This window comes from Aotus nancymaae, unplaced genomic scaffold (assembly GCF_030222135.1).
Source record: "Aotus nancymaae isolate 86718 unplaced genomic scaffold, 86718_ANA_hifiasm-v0.15.2.pri h1tg000099l, whole genome shotgun sequence".
In the NCBI taxonomy this organism is placed as follows: Eukaryota; Metazoa; Chordata; class Mammalia; order Primates; family Aotidae; genus Aotus; species Aotus nancymaae.
The window spans coordinates 4,286,434-4,303,464 of NW_026988514.1; the positions used below are offsets into that span (position 1 = coordinate 4,286,434).

Consider the following 17,031-nt stretch of genomic DNA (forward strand, 5'->3'; position numbering starts at 1 on the left):
TTGTGGACAAGAAGCCTGTCAGAGAGAATGTTTCCATGGTCTTACAAGTGTATTACTCAGCTGCCCTACTAGCATTTATTTTCACTGTGCTGACAAGAAAGGAAAGGAAAAATATTCACAACCTAGGTTGCTAAACTAAGTGCTTTAATTAATGAGACTCCAGAAAGGGCCCTAACAGATAAAAGTGTGATTGCACTGTGTTCTCTGACCGCAACTGCAGGTTCTCTGACTTCTCTTTTGTGTTCTGAGACCCTCAGTGTGAAGATATAAGGGCTCTCTGAGATGGCAAATTGTTTTGTTAAAAGCCTCTTTCTGGAATATAACCTCTTAAACCTAGCCCAGCCTTATGTTAACACAGGCTTATAAATCATGCTTACACTGCATGGAATCACGAACACATTGAATGTAGGAAACACTGTTAGTTTATAAATTGGGCCTGCTATTAAGTTTTGAGGTCATTAGTTTGTTTTTATTTATTTTTTGTCCTTTCTTTTATGTTTTTCCAAACTATTCATGCTTTGGAAATCTAAGGGGCGGGTAAGAAAACAGTTTAGTCTGCTTTCTTCCCATGGTTGCTCCCAACAAGATGCCTCTGACTTTTTCTCATCCAAATTCAACATAAAGCTGTTTCTCCCATATCACCACCATGATTACCACACAAAGCCAAGATGTCTCCATTTTAAATTTGTTTTGCTTCACAGACTTACTACTAAACTCCTGGGCGATGCGGGAGGTAACACGAGGCCCAGAATCGTGTCTCTTGGTGTGATGTTGGGCAAGTTACTTCACCTTGCTGAGATGTTTATGGGTCTGTGAAAGGAATGACCTGCACCATGTGCTCACTACATCCCCCTTTGCATCTAAGCCATAATAACCCAAATAAGATGATAGGATTTTATACAGGCGTGCCTAGCTATTGACATTTTGATCAACGACAGCACATATGATAGTGGTTCCATAGGATTAGAACACCACATTTTTACTGTACCTTTTCTACATTTAGCTATTTTTGTTTTGTTTTTTGAGATGAAGTCTTGCTCTGTTGCCCAGGCTGGAGTGAAGTGGCATGATCTCGGCTCACTACAACCGCCGCCTCCCAAGTTCAAGCGATTCTGCCTCAGCCTCCCAAGTAGCCGGGATTACAGGCGCGTGCCACTATGCCCAGCTAACTTTTGTATTTTTAGTAGAGATGGGTTTTCACCATGTTGGCCAGGATGGTCTCAAACTCCTGACCTCAGGTAATCCACTCTCTTTAGCCTCCCAAAGTGCTGGGATTACAGGTGTGAGCCACTGCGCCGCCCGGCCTGTTTAGCATTTTTTTTAAATCCCAACCTAAAGAAAAGCTAGAAACACAAATACTTAGCATTGTGTTTACAGTTACCTTCAGCATTCAGTACATTCTACGTGCTGTAGAGGTTTGTAGCCTAGGGGCAACAGACTGTACCATGTAGCCTAGTGTGTAGTTGGCTCTACCACCTAGGTTTGTGAGTACACCCTATGATATCTGCACAACAATGCACTCACCTAATAATGCATTTCTCAGAATGCATCCCCACTGTTAAGTGATGCATACTGGACTTTGTACATTAAAAAACAAAAGCCAGAACACTCCTTATGCACCGCTTAGACTTTACCAAACGTTGAGTAAAAACAGAAACAAAAAGGAGACAATCCTACAATGAAAAGGAGACACTCATGTCTACCCTAGTGATTCACCGTGTCTGGAGGAGGTAAGGGGGCCATGGACAGTTCTACAAATATAATACGGATATACCCAATAACCACTGTGTTTTGCCTTTATTAGTGAAAAACAAACTGATATCTGCAGTGTATAAACAGTTTCCTAGTAGAGTCCACTTGAAAAAAAGAATCAAATGTGCATCAATATGTCAAAACTGACAGATACAAGAAAACCATTCAGCTAGAGATAATTCACAGCATTTTATTCAAGTTAATCCATTTCATTCAATAATCTGCCACATTGTTCCCAGCACCACTATTACTGTCATTATTTCTCTTTGGAGAAGACCAGGTATTAAGAAATCTGGTTTGAATTTCCATGATGCCTAACTCTATGGTCAAAAATCCTCTTCTTTACCAAAAAGCAACTTCTTAATCACAAGAGAAATAGACAAAAAGACTGAGATATATTTGCAGAAATTTATCTCCACTGGAGACAATTCATAGTTCATAATATTTCAGGGTTGTGCTTTACTCGGGGGCTCTGTTTTGGGGAAGAGGTTGTTTCTCCTAAATGTTTGCTTAATACAAATAACTTGCCCCACTGTATCACAGATGGGAAATGAGGACTAGTCCCCAGAGAACAAGCAGGCAGTCCTCCAGGGAACAAACCTTAATGGCTCCTAGTGGTGACAGAGTCATTCTGCTTCCCCAATCTGTAAGAAATAATAAAGTATAACCAAGTGAACAGGAGAGGTAGTAACTAGCCAGATAACCCATGGGCTAGAATCTCTAAACAGGAATGCTTGTGTGTTTTGAATAATTGAGAGCTGGAAAGAAACACTTTTGGAGAATAGAAAAGTGTGAAAAAGATAAAGGTCTGTCACCAAGGAACCCACAAAAAAGGTGGTACCAGTCAAAGGTAGTCTTGTGCTTTTCTTTTGAGATGAGGGTACCCCAAATGGGTTGTGCCATTTTCACATAAAAATTGGAATGATAATGAACAAGTGAAAGTGAAGTCAGTTTCCATCCTTTGTTCAATAAACGTGGATAGAGCACCTGTGTGCAAGGTAGTGGGAGGTGCTGAGGGGAAAGGTAAAGCTGTTTAAGCTGTGGCCCTGAGCTGAAGGAGCAATCTAGCAGTGCCATCAGACCCCACACACCACAGAGCAGTGTCCCAGGGGTCAGGTGGAGGGAAGGATCACTTCCGGCTGCAGCATCAGGCAAGGCACTCTGTAGCCTCCCTTCCGGGTTCTCAGCGTGCCTCTATGTGGCTGCTCAGCCTGCCCCATTCCAGGCACTTGCTCATCTTCCTTATCTTTCTCTGTAGGGTGAGAAATGGAAGTTTGAGAGGATAAGATCCTGCCTCACAGGTACTTAATAAATGTGTGTGGAATTGATGTATGGTGAAAGTGTCACTTTATCTTAGTGCAGCAAGGCAGAAAGAGCTTTGGGAAAGGAGAGGAAAGATGGTGGTAGTGAGGGTAAGGTGTTTTCATCAGAAGACGGGAGCAAGGGTATACAAACCAAAAAGTCAATTTAGTATGTGGCTTAGCCTAGAGCACACAAGGGCCCCAACACAACCAAAGGCCATAAAAAGGCAGCTGAAGTCCTCTGCCAAATAGAACTGAAAAGCTAAAACCTTTCTCTGTTTCTTTTCGAAGTAACAACTGGTCTATTCAAGCTCAACCAGGGCACATAAGAGAAAAATGACTAATGAGAGGGTCTGAAATAGCTTTGAAGGACAGACAGATTCTAGAAAGATCACTGAGTAAACACTGCACCTCCCTTACCCCACACACACAAAAATGGTGAACGTGAATGTAAAAGTGTAGAGCAAGCTTTCGGACATCTTCAAGTTTGTTTTTGGCGCTTCGGTTTGTAAGCAATCAAGATGCTGAGAGACGCTATCCCAAAGAGGAAAGTCTGTAGGAACCAGAGTAGCTGAGCCCGACCACTTGTGATGCCTTTGTGCCTAAAAAAAAAAAAAAGAAAACAAAGTTTTAACACCAGAATGTTAATCTTACAGCTTCATGGGAGTTATTGTCTTCTATATATTTTTTAAAAATTATACCTTCCACTACTTTCCTTGGGTTTATTTTGCTGCTTTTCTCTGGCTTATCTTGGATGGTTCATTTACTTTTCATGTTTCTTGTTTTCTAATAAATGTATTTTGGATGATACAGCCTTCCCTGAGAACCAGTCTGGCTACTATCTGGGGCACAGTATTATAAAACTGTTTCTCATGTAATTCTGATGAGTGGATGGAGTTAAAAGCACTGATATAGCTTCAGAGCAAATGTTCTGAAGATAGACCAGATATAGATCCTAGTGTGACCACCTACGAGCTGCGACCTGGGAAAATCACTCCATATCCCTCAGAATCAGTTTCCTCGTCTGAAAAATGGGAATGGCAGTAACTATCTCACTGAATGTTGAGATGATTGATGGGATAATACACACAAAGTGCTCAGAAGGAGCCTGGCACACAGTCATGATAAACACCTGCCTGTATCATCATTCAAATTAAACTGCCTAAAACAAAGTGAAAAAAAAAAAAGACTCAGTGGAAATGAATGGCTTGCTATAGTACCATCTATATATAAATAAGCCTCATTTGGATGACTTTTATTTAAAACAAATGTCAAAGAAACTTCTCTGTTTCTTTTTGAAGTAACAACTGACAGTATATGTAAAAACAATGTACTTTTATACAGTAATGGATTAAAGGAGAGAGATCCTATGAATATCTTAATAAATGCAGAAGTGGCATTTGATAAATTTCAAAATCTGGTCTTTTTCCACCCCTGCCCACCAGAGATGGGGTCTCATTCTGTCACCTACAGTGGAGTGCCTGGTATAATCATAGCTCACTGCAGCCTTACACTCCTCCTGGCTTTAACCGATTCTCCTGCCTCAGCCTCCCACAGTGCTAGGATTACAGGTGTGAGTCACCTACATCCACACCCAACATCTTTTTTTTTTTTTTTTTTTTTTTATTTAAAAACAAAGTCTTGCTCTGTCGCCCAGGCTGGAGAGCAGTGGCGCAGTCTCGGCTCACTGCAACCCCTGGTGATTCTCCTGCCTCAGCCTCCTGAGTAGCTGGGATAACAGGCATGCACCAGCTAATTTCTTTTTCTTTTTTTTTTTTTGTATTTTTAGTAGAGATGGGGTTTCATCATGTTAGCCAGACTGGTCTTGAACTCCTGACCTCGTGATCCACCCACCTCAGCCTCCAAAGCACTGGGATTACAGGCATGAGCTACTGTACTCAGCTCCAACATCCATTTTTAATAAAATTTCTCAGCAACATTAGAAATACAATGGAACTTTCTAATTTTGATAGAAGAGATCTACAAAACTCTGAAATAAACACAATGCAAAATGCTGAAAGCTCTCCTTTGAGGTCAAGAACAAGGCATACTTCTGGTCAGCACTGCTAGAAGTTCAAGCCAGTAGAATAAGGGAAGAAACATAAATAAAAGGTATATAGAATTGAAAGAAAGAAATTAAATTGTATTTCTGGACAGTTTTATATCTGAAAAACTGAAAATGATCTAAAAACTATTAGAATTAATAAATTTACTTAGCAAGGTTGCTGGGTATAAGGTCAACATAAAAAAATTGACTATATTTATACAAACTACCATCAAACAACTAGAAAATGAAAAAAAGTGAGCCGAGATCATGACAATGAACTCCAGCCTAGGTGACAGAGCTAGACTCCATCAAAAAAAAAAAAAAAAAAAAAAAAAAAAAGCCAGGTGTGTCTGTAATCCCAGCACTTTGGGATGCCAAGGCAGATGGTTCACAAGGTCAGGAGTTTGAGACCAGCCTGACCAACATGGTAAAACCCTATCTCTACTAAAAATACAAAAAAAATTAGCTGGGCATGGTGGCACACACCTATAATCCCAGCTACTCAGGAGGCTGAGGCAGGAGAATCACTTAAACCCAGGAGGTGGAGGTTACAGTGAGCTGAGATCCTGCCACTGTGCCCTAGCCTGGGTGACAGAGTGGGACTCTGTCTCAAAACAAACAAACAAACAAACAAAAACCAGCAGGGCACTGTGGCTCATGCCTGTAATCCCAGTACTTTGGGAGGCTATGGCAGGCAGATCACCTGAAGTCAGGAGTTTGAAACCAACCTGACCAACATGGAGAAACCCCATCTCTACCAAAAGTACGAAATTAGCCAGGCGTGGTGGCACGTGCCTGTAATCTGAACTACTCAGGAGGCCGTGGCAGGAGATTCGCTTGGACCTGGGAGGTGGAGGTTGTGGTGAGCCGAGATTACCCCATTGCACTCCAGCCTGTGCAACAAGAGTGTAACTCTGTCTCAAAAATAAATAAATAAACAAAAGTCGGCCAGATGCAATGGCTCAGGCCTGTAATTCCAGCACTTTGGGAGACTGACGCAGCCAGATAGCTTGAGCCCAGGAGTTCAACACCAGCCTAGGCAACATAGTGAGACCACATCTTTTTAAAAAAAGTCATTTATAATATCATCTCAAAGTAGAAGTAGCTGGAAATTAATCTAACAACAATGTGTAAAACTTCTTAAAATTATAGATATATTAAAGGAGACATATTTTAATTATAGATATATTAAAGACAGACCATTTCATCATTAGAAGACTCAATAATAGAAATATTTGATGCTTTCCTGACCTTAAGGGAAAAAAATAGGCATATGTTAGTCCATTGCAGTGGCACACCTGTAGTCCTAGCTACTTGGGACGCTGAGGCAGGAGGATCACTTGAGCACAGTGCTCAAGGCTAGCCTGGGCAACATAGTGAGACCCATCTCTTAAAATATAAAATAAAATTTTAAATAGGCAAAATGACAACGGAAATCAATTATAGAAGATACTATATCTACATATATAAATACAACTGGATTACAGGTATGAGTCAACCATGCCCTGCAACTTTCAATTTTATAAGCTGAGTTTTTACCATATTATTAACTTTTAAAAACAAACATGTGGCCTGGCAGGATGGCTCACGACTATAATCCCAGCACTTTGGGAGGCCAAGGTGAGTGGATCACGAGGTCAGGAGATTGAGACCATCCTGGTTAACACAGTGAAACTCCATCTCACTAAAAATACAAAAAAATTAGCCAGGTGGGGTAGCACGCGCCTGTAGTCCCAGCTACTTGGGAGGCTGAGGCAGGAGAATCACTTGAACCCAGGAGGCAGAGGTTGCAGTGAGCCGAGATTGCACTACCGCTCTCCAGCCTGGGTGACAGAACAAGACTCCATCTCAAAAAAAAATAAAAAATAAAAACAAACATGTTTGTTTTGAAATGGGCAAAACAACAAAAATATTTTGTTCCGGAAAATAATTTATATGATCTTGTAAATGTGTAAGATACTTAGGAAAGAAAGATGAAGATGAGTTGCCATCTTGGAAGAGCAGGCTCACTGAACAACAGTGCCTGTTCCCTCCTTCTCCAGAGGGGTCACAATTGGTGGCAAGGTCACCCAGAGGAGTTTACTGGGGTCACCATAACTTGTTCTCATTCAAACACCTTTATCTGTATTCTTAGCTCATTTTGCCTATTTAAAAGACAAAAGCCTTTTAAGAAAATTTTCTTAATTCACATTTCCGTTAATGATTCCACCAAGACCCAGGCAGATGTAAAAATATCTTTGTGAGTACATTTTTTCCTGCCTTAGGAAAAAATATTACTTCTGTTACTTGAAAATTTTCACAATTTACCTGTTTTGGTCACTCGAGGCTGCCCTATCACAGAGTACTTCCACTTGTCAAGAACTTCTGTTCTGTTTCTATACTGTAATAAAATCTACTCTACAGACAAATTTTTGCAAAACCTGAAAAACCTTTCTAAGGGCTGCAGAGCCAACTGGGGTAGGAAAGCAGCAAAAATCTAATTTCTGAACTAAGAGAATAAGCCGAATATTCTGAAAGGAAAACTCCAGATTGTAAAAAGGTAACAATGAACATGTGTGTTGGCCTCAAAGAGATACTATTTTATTTATCACTAAGGAAAAACCATTCTATTTTTCTTGTTAAAATATTATTATGTAACAAGAACTACAAGCACCTTTCAAAGAAGAGTTGAATCTCACTTTGTAATCAAATAAATACAAGTTAAAATGGCTAGATACCCTTTTTAATCTACCAAAATAGCAAAGGGTTTTTTGTACACGCCCTCCCACCCCCCACCAAAAATGCCACTTTCTTTTCTTTTCTTTTTTCTTTTTTAAGACAGAGTCTCGCTTTATTGCCCAGGCTGGAGTGCAGTGGTGCAAGGCTCACTGCAACCTCCATGTGATTCTCTCCCTCAGCTTCCTGAGTAGCTGGGATTACAGGCATGCACCACCACACCCGGCTAATTTTTGTATTTTTAGTAGAGATGGGGTTTCACCATGTTGGCCAGGCTTGTCTCGAACTCTTGACCTTAGGTGATCCACCTGCCTCAGCCTCCCTAAGTGCTGGGATTACAGGTGTGAACCACTGCGTCTGGCCAAAAATGGCACTTTCATAGAATGGTAGTGAAAATGTAAAATGCAAAAAACCCTACTGAAAAGCAATTTTGCAGTCAGTATCAAGAGCTTTATATCTGTTCTTTCACTCGGTAATTCTACATCCACGGATTTAGCCTAAGGAAGAAAATAAGAAACATATAAAATGGTTAAAGAGTAAATGTGCATTGTTAGAAGGTTCATTAAATAATTATGGGATATACAATTACAGGAGTCTTTTGCAAACTTTAAAATAATTTACCTAGAGATTTTAAAAACATGGGAAATTATTTAATATTATAATTATGGTGCTTAGAAAGTTAAACATGTAGTCCAATCTTATCTCTAGTGAAAAGGAATTCACCAAAAAAGTGCTTACTGTATTTTTCAAACATGGGATTTGAGAGACTCCATATTAATAGCCTGACTGTGCATTGAAATTCTTATTTAGGGCCTAACACAGAGGAGGTGTTTGCTAAATGTTAATTTCCTGCTACCTGATTTTTTCCTCCAAGGTTGTTTCTGTATTTTTTTTAGAGTCCAGAATATTGTTTTGTGCATGATGCTTACTGAATTAAAAAATTAACATATGCATGAAAAATAAAAAATTTCACCCAAATGTTACAAGTAGTTATTTGGTAGGCTGTAAATGTATATATGTCTTCATTCACCTAAATTTATTTCTTCTTTTCATTCGTCTCATAATATTTCTTTTTCCTTTTTGAGACAGAATCTTGCTCTGTTGCCCAGGCTGGAGTGCAGTGGCACGATTGCAGCTCACCACAACCTCTGCCTCCTGGGTTCAAGCAACTCTCCTGCCTCAGCCTCCCAAGTAGCTGGGATCACAGGTATGAGCCACCATGCCCAGCTAAGTTTTATTTTTGTATTTTTAATAGAGACAGGGTTTCACCATGTTGGCCAAGCTGGTCTCAAACTCCTGATCTCAGGTGATCCGCCCGCCTCGGCCTTCCAGAGTACTGAGATTCATCATCTCATAATTCAAAAAGAGGATTTATTTTGATTTATAGTGACTAACGATACATTCTAACATGTCAGACCATAAACAAATGATTTCAAGAACATAATAATAGTAACCTAACCTCTATGCCTGTTCTCCCTCTGCCCTTCAAAAAAACTGTACATAAATTTGAGTATTTTGGTTTTCATCAGATACTTGAAATGCCAACAACAAAATAGGTGTCAGGCGCTCCTACATTCCAAGTTGAGGGGCTGGACCAGACACTTTCAATCCGAGATTTCACTGTGATACTGCAGAGGCCATTGGAAAGAGGTCCTAGTGTTCTGTGGCATTTCCCACAGGCCCAGAGAACGGCTTCAACAAAACCATTTGTAGAGTACCCTGGAATTTGGGGAAAGGTTTAATATCTGATTCCAAAGAGTGAACACTGCTTTGACCGGCTTGCTGGGAGAGCAAGGAAGCATGGCCGCACTGCAAACTGATGAACTTGCAGATGATCCCACTGGAAGGATAAGGAAGTTGTTTACTGTGAGCCACGCAGATCCTGTAGAAGGCACTGGACATGAGTAGGTTTAAAAGGACCCTGTACCACTGGTCCACCTGAAGGTAGGAAGTGATCTCAATAAAAGGGTAATTTTCCCCAGAACACAGACTCTGAGGGTGACACTGCAATTGGCATGCTGGAGGAGGTATCTGAACGAACCATGAAGGAAACTGCAGAAGGGAGATGCCTAGTGATGAGCAGTGTCTCAAAAATCTACCACATCCCCTCTAGAGAGAAAGAGCCAGTACTGGAAACGCAACATACACAGCACCCAGCTGCCTGATCACAAGACAGCAGCTGTTTAATGTGTTTTTTTTTTTTTTTGAGATGGAGTTTCGCTCTTGTTACCCAGGCTAGAGTGCAATGGCGTAATCTCGGCTCACCGCAACCTCTGCCTTCTGGGTTCAGGCAGTTCTCCTGCCTCAGCCTCCTGAGTAGCTGGGATTACAGGCACGCGCCACCATGCCCAGCTAATTTTTTGTATTAGTAGAGACGGGGTTTCACCATGTTGACCAGGATGGTCTCGATCTCTTGACCTCATGATCCACCCACCTCAGCCTCCCAATTAATGTTTTTTTAATTTTAATTTTAATTTTTGAGACAGGGTCTTGCTCTGTCACCCAGGCTGGAGTGCAGTGGTGCAATCTTGGCTCACTGCAGCCTCTGCCTCCCAGGTTCAAGCGATTCTTGTGCCTCACCCTCCTGAGCAGCTGGGACTGCAGGCACGCACCATCATGCCTGGCTAATTTTTTGTATTCTTAGTAGAGATGGGGCTTTGTCATGTTGGCCAGGATGGTCTCAAACTCCTGGCCTCAATTGATCTGACCACCTCAGCCTCCTAAAGTGCTGGGTTTACAGGTGTGAGCCACCGCACCAGGCGAGCAGCAGCTATTTAAAGCTGAACCTTAGTCTCTGTAACTATTCCCACCATCCCAAGGGACCACAAGCAGCAACTGCTAGTGAATAGATGAGAAGGTGGAGTGCAAGAGAAGGCATCAACTCCACCCTTTCCCCACTGCAGGCTCCTGAGCCTCAGCTGAATGAGAACAGACATTTTGAATTAGAAGAAGGCTTATAGTTTTAACAAATAGACTGGGCTAGAATGGATAACATCAGATGGTGATTGGAAATCCTATGATCTGCCTGAAATTCCATCCAGAGATACGGTGGAAGGTGGGGAACAACCCACAAAGCAAATTAACTTGGAGAGCGGTGAGAAAGAAATAATAAAGTTACTTTCTGCTCCTCTTCATAGAAAGTCTAGCTTGTGGCTGGGCACAGTGGCTCATGCCTATAATCCCAGCACTTTGGGAGACCGAGCCAGGTGGATCACCTGAGAGCTCAGGAGTTCGAGACCAGCATGGCCAACATGGTGAAAACCCATCTTTACTAAAAATACAAAAATTAGCTGGGTGCAGTGGTGGGTTCCTGTAATCCCAGCTACTCGGGAGGCTGAGGCAGGAGAATTGCTTGAAACTGGGAGGCAGAGATTGCAGTGAGCCAAGATTGCACCACTGTACTCCAGCCTAGGTGACAAAGCAAGATTCTGTCTCAAAAAAAAAAAAAAAAAAAGTCTAGCTTGTTTAATAAACAAGAAAACAGAGTAAGATAATTCTACGTAACATACTTAGCAGTCTCTGACATAATAGTGCCCAATTAACATTGATTATTTTTATTGAAAAACAGTAATAGAGTATCTTATTTTCTACTTTTAGAATAGAAAAATAATAGAGGTGATAGTATACCTTGACCAGAAATTAACTCAATTAATCAATTAATATCTTGACCAGAAATTAATTGAAAAGCAATTTAGCATTACTATAACCATGTTTTTCGGTGTACCATACTTTCTATATATATACACCATACTTTCACATATATATATATACATGTGCTTACATAAAGTACAAATATAAAAGTAATTTTTTCTAGTATTCTCATACAGTATTAACCTACACTAGCAACTGCTAAGTGGGGTCTGGTTTGGGGGATTTTAACTAGCACTGCATCCTAGAATTATCTGTGGAGCTTTTAAAAAGAACACATTCTTATATCTGGGGCAAGACTTACCCAATCAGAATCTCTGGGTCTGGAAACCAGACGTGTGTATTTTGAAAAAGCTCCTCAGGTGGTTCAATTGTAAAATGGGGATTGCCAGTCACCGGCTTAGGTCAGTCACTTAGCTCTTTTGTAAACTAGAAGCCAGGCTCCTAGTCTTTTGGTCTAGTTGGGGCTCCCCAGAAAATTTGTTAAAAAATAACAAAAGTCATCTGAATTTGATAACTAAGTAATTGATTAACCAATATAAACAAAATGAATCCATTCATCAAACATTTACTGGGTACTCCCTCTGCACGAGGCTCAGTATCAGGTATGAGGATTCTTCTGTACCCTGAAAATGTTCTCAGCCTACAAGTGTGTGAATAATTTAAATGTGGCTACTCTCGGTTTATATTAGATACTAAGAGAAAGGCGACAAGGAGTTACTTCAAAGACTTACTTGCACAATACTATGGCATACAAGGACTCTCCCACATGAATCAGCCAGGCAAGCCAATACCTGAAACCAAAAAAAAAGTTAGTCTTTTTTTAAGGTGATAGTTATCTGCTGATGAAATCTAACACAGCAATCTCAAAAAGAAAAGCACCTTAATGTGAACTAACACTACTCTTAGACACCAAAAGGCAGCTGCAGGCCTTCCAGGTCTCCCATGAGACCAGAGCTGCAGTGTCCACAGCCCATTTGTGCAGCTCTCCTTACCCATTGCTCAGGAGGGTGTGATGGTGCTCCACCAAGTACTGAGTGAAGGAGCCCAGGGGCCCAAGGCTCTGATAAGGGATACTCTGAGGCCAGAAGACAACCCACTGAAAGAGAACCAGAGACACAGAATACCTATTAGGTCACTTAAAACCTGTTTTGTCTATTTTTTTCTTTTTATGAGAAAGGCTGTGAAACAATACAAAGACAACTACAGACCAAAGAAACTCTGAACAGTCATCTGGGCCTCCATTCTTGACTTCCATTTTCTTTCTTTCTTTTTTTTCTTCTTTTGAGACAGGGTCTCACTCCACTGCTGGGGCTAGAGGGCAGTGGCATGATCATGACTCACTGCAGCCTCTACCATCTGGGCTCAATCCATTCTCCCAACTCAGCCTCCCAAGTAGTTGGGACCACACATATGTGCCACCATGCCTAGCTACTTTTAAAAATTGTATATAGAGGCTGGGCGCAGTGGCTCACGCCTGTAACCTCAGCACGTTGGGAGGCCGAGGTGGGCGGATCACCTGAGGTCAGGAGTTTGAGACCAGCCTAGCCAACTTGGCAAAACCCCATCTCTACTAAAAATAAAAAAAATTAGCCGGATATGATGGCAGACGCCTGTAGTCCCAGCTGCTTGGGAGGCTGAGGCTGGAGAATTGCTTGAACCTAGGAGGTGGAGGTTGCAGTGAGCCGAGATTACACCACTGCACTCCAGCCTGGGCAACAGAGACTCCATCTCAAAAAAAAAAAAATTTGTATATAGAGACAGGGTCTCACTATGTTGCCCAGAATGGTCTCCAACTCCAGGGCTCAAGCAATTCTCCCACCCTGGCTTCCCAAAGTGCTGGAATTACAGGCATGAGCCACTGTGCTGGGATGACTTCTATTTTTTAAAAGCAACTCTACTGGGAGATTTATGCTGAGGAAAGTACGTGGTTATCAGACTCAGTGCCCACGGTGGATGACTCCTAGTCTTTTTTTCTTTTTTAAATTTGTAGAGAAGGGATCTTGCTTTGTCACCCAAGCTAGAGTGCAGTGGCATGATCACAGCTCACTGCAGCATTGACTGCTGGATGCTCAAGCAATCCTCCCAACTCAGCACCCCCAGTAGCTGGGATTACAGGTGTGGGCTACCACGATTGGCTAATTTATATTTATATATATACATTTATTTTTTTTGAGACAAGGTTTTGGTCTGTCACTCCAGCTAGGGTACAGTGGCATGATCTTGGCTCACTACAACCTCCGCCTCCCAGGTTCAAGTGATTCTCCCGCCACAGCATCTGGAGTAGCTGGGACTACAGGTTCGTGCCACCATGCCCAGCTAATTTTTGTTATGTTTTGTTTTTTTTGAGATGGAGTTTCACTCTTGTTGCCCAGGTTGGAGTGCAATGATGCCATCTCAGCTCACTGCAACCTCTGCCTCCCGGGTTCAAGTGATTCTCCTGCCTCAGCCTCCCGAGTAGCTGGGATTATAGGCATATGCCACCATGCCCAGCTAATTTCTGTATTATTTTACTAGAGAGAGGGTTTCTCCATGTTGGTCAGGCTGGTCTTGAACTCCCGACCTTAGGTGATCCGCCTGCCTTGCTCTCCCAAAGTGCTGGAATTACAGGCGTGAGCCACCGTGTCCGGCCTAATCTTTGTATCTTTAGTACAGACAGAGTTTCACCATGTTGGCCAAGCTGGTCTCCAACTCCTGACCTCAGGTGATCTGCCTGCCTTGGCTTCCCAAAGTGCTGGGATTACAGGAGTGAGCCACCGTGTACGGCCCATAGCTATTTTTTTTTTTTCTTTTTTTTTTTTTTTGTAGACATGGGGTTTTGCCATGTTGCCCAGGATGGTCTCGAACTCCTGGGCTCAAGTGGTCTGCCTGCCTCAGCTTCCCAATGTGCTGGAATTACAGGTATGAAACACCATGCCTGGCTGACTCCTATTCTTTTTTTTTTTTTTTGAAACAGAGTCTTGCTCTGTCGCCAGCCGCCAGGTTGGAGTGTAGTGGCTTGATCTCGGCTCACTGCAACCTCCACCTCCTGGGTTCAAGCAATTCTCCTGCCTCAGCCTCTCGAGTAGCTGGGACTACAGGCACGCCACCACACCCAGCTAATTTTTGTATTTTTAGTACAGCCATCTCTACTCGATCTCTTGACCTCGTGATCTGCCCACCTCGGCCTCCCAAAGTGCTGGGATTACAGGCATGAGCCATCATGCCCGGCCATGACTCCTATTCTTAATACATTCGACCAAAATCAGTATTTTATAAAAGATATTAGCAAATTTTGAATTTATGTGCTTTGGTTAGTTTCTTTACTGCAGAAACTGGCTTGAGACAAAATCCTTGCTTAATTTAGAATTACTTTCTCAGCTTTCCCTTTTTGTACCTCTAAAACTGAGAATGAGCCACTGCAAAGAGATGGAAAATAAATGAGATAAGATTTGTGACATTTTAATAGCAACTGCTTAATCACGTTTTTTGTAATCTTAACTTTTTCTCAGTCTCTGTGTTGCAACCTCTACCAGCTTAGAATTCTGAGAATAACTGCCAACAATTTCAAATGTATTGTCTTATGCATGTCTTTGTCAAGAGCAGTACTACTTCTATTATTATGTTGTCTCACATCTGAAATTTAAATAAAGCACAAATATCACTGCATCCTCCCAAACCAAGGGGCGGGGGAGCATCTGCCAGCTCCACAAGATCCCAATTTGAAGTCCTCAAAGCTTTCCTCCAACTATATTCTAACCAGTCACAGACACAGAATTGTAGAACAAAATTCACCTTTGAAAATTTTCAGTTCAACACCTCCACTGTAATACAAGGAAATCAGGACAGAGGTGGTCAGATTTTACACCAACAAACTACACTGTGGACATGACAAATCCCCAATCTCCAGGATCTATTCGTATATCCCAATAGCTTCACCTTCCTCCAAAATTTTACCACCTTATCACTTGAGGTCAGGTGTTCGAGACCAGCCTGACCAATACAGTGAAACTCCGTCTCTACTAATAAAGTACAAAAAATTAGCCATGGGTGGTGTAATCCCAGCTACAGGTTGAGGCACGAAAATCGCTTGAATCTGGGAATCAGAGGTTACAGTAAGCCGAGATCGCGCCACTGCACTCCAGCCTGGGTGACAGAGTAAGACTGCGTCTCAAAAAAAAAAAAAAAAAAAAAAAAAACGTTACCATCCTAGCCCACAACCTACTTTTCCACGCATCTTTCTCGTTATCCTTTAAACAGATTCTTTCTCAGCCAAACGTCGCTCTTTTTCTCAGTACAGTTTTCTTCTTGCTTCCACACCTATGTCGTAACAGTTATATCCTCTCTATCCCGTCTTACCACTTAAATCCTACCCATCCTTTATGTTTATCCCCGTTTTCCAAACGATTCCTACTGGCTCAAACATTCTGCTGCAGAAGCTCTATTCTGACTTGGCAGGCCTATGGCAGTCTGTCAACTTGACGTCCCACTTCGTGAGAAGCTTAGGCTCGGTGAACCCCTTAGTAACAGAGCAGAGGTGAGGACGCAAAGCAGGAACACTGGGAAGCAGAAACCATCTCAAGAGCCCACCGAACTTCCGCTTACAGGAGCAACCTAGGCAATCATCAGCCGCGCGTGCGCACAGACCTCGTTCCCACAGCGCCCCTCGCCCTACGAGGGCCCGGAGGGACAAAACAGACGCCCGCCCCCTCCACCCCGCCCCCCTGCTCACCGCGAAGTAGCCCAGCCCCAGGACTGTGACCAGAGAGGGCAAGGGTCTGGGTGGACGGAAATAGGCGGTAGCCGCGCTGCTGGCCTTCGACTTCGCCATCCTCTTGAAAAACCTGGACTCACAGTTGGCTGGGAACTCCCCAGCCGTCCCCGCCTCTGTATAAGAAAAGCCTGGCTAGCCGGTTTCTCAGGGGCCCGGGCGCCGGCCCAGGACCCTGGCGGACCAGTGCGCCTGCGTCTCATCCCGGCGTCTCGGCCCTTCCCCTCTGCTCCAAGCGCGCGGGAGCCGGGATTGTGCTTGCAAGACCTCCCCCGGCCTGCGGGCCAAGGTCCTGCGGTGAACCGAGCGCTCGCTCCCTGGCCCGACCGTGGCCCTCCAGCGGGCGCCCTTACTGTGTGGTAGCCAAAGCTGAGGGTGATGACTGTGAACCAGAACAGACTGCCTCTCTGGAAGTAGGCCGCAGCGCCGGCTGCCGTAGCCATGGTTGCAGCACCTCGCGGGGAGCGCGCGGCCGGACCACGTCCCGCGCGAGCGCGGAGGCTGGGCCGGGGCGGGGCCGCGTTCCTCCCGCCATCTCCGCAGGGTGACGATGGTGTGGGTTGGGGGCTCCCTGGGAGCAAGTCTCCCTGTCTGGCCCCAGTACCCTGTCTGGTTCCAGTACAAGGGGCCTTGGAATCACACTTGGGTTTAGATCTGGCGGGCTGGTCGTCTTGTAGGGGAGACTCTCCTCTGTGACGTTTCTGGGTTTAAGATAAAGATATTGGGGCTGGCGCGGTGGTGTTTCCCTGTAATCTCAGCACGTTTGGCGGAAGGATTGCTTAAGCCCAGGAGTTTGAGACCATCCCGGGCAACATAGC

At 43.2% G+C, this 17,031-nt stretch overlaps 1 protein-coding gene across 2 annotated transcripts; it reads right to left on the reverse strand.

Annotated features, from left to right (window-relative positions):
• Positions 1-1,922: 1,922 nt before the first annotated feature.
• Positions 1,923-16,691, reverse strand: LOC135271977 (transmembrane protein 254). 2 transcript variants are annotated; one of them, XM_064370113.1, is made up of 4 exons: positions 16,567-16,691; positions 12,459-12,562; positions 12,198-12,257; positions 1,923-3,655 (listed from the first exon to the last, which is right to left on the reverse strand). In XM_064370113.1, the coding sequence occupies exons 1-4, from the start codon at positions 16,654-16,656 to the stop codon at positions 3,535-3,537; spliced, it is 375 nt and encodes a 124-aa protein (XP_064226183.1). In that variant the 5' UTR covers positions 16,657-16,691; the 3' UTR covers positions 1,923-3,534. The 2 variants fall into 2 exon arrangements, with proteins under 2 accessions (XP_064226183.1, XP_064226182.1); XM_064370112.1 differs by lacking the exon at positions 16,567-16,691 and adding an exon at positions 16,175-16,316.
• Positions 16,692-17,031: the final 340 nt, after the last annotated feature.

What these genes read in the sequence shown, in the direction of transcription:
- LOC135271977 (XM_064370112.1), bottom strand. Translation starts at nt 16,273, where the DNA reads ATGGCGAAGTCGAAGGCCAGCAGCGCGGCTACCGCCTATTTCCGTCCA. An exon ending in TGGGGCTGGGCTACTTCGCG is followed by an intron (nt 12,563 to 16,174) that starts GTGAGCAGGGGG and finishes GTTCTCTTTCAG; the next exon opens with TGGGTTGTCTTCTGGCCTCA. An exon ending in CACACCCTCCTGAGCAATGG is followed by an intron (nt 12,258 to 12,458) that starts GTAAGGAGAGCT and finishes TTTTGGTTTCAG; the next exon opens with GTATTGGCTTGCCTGGCTGA.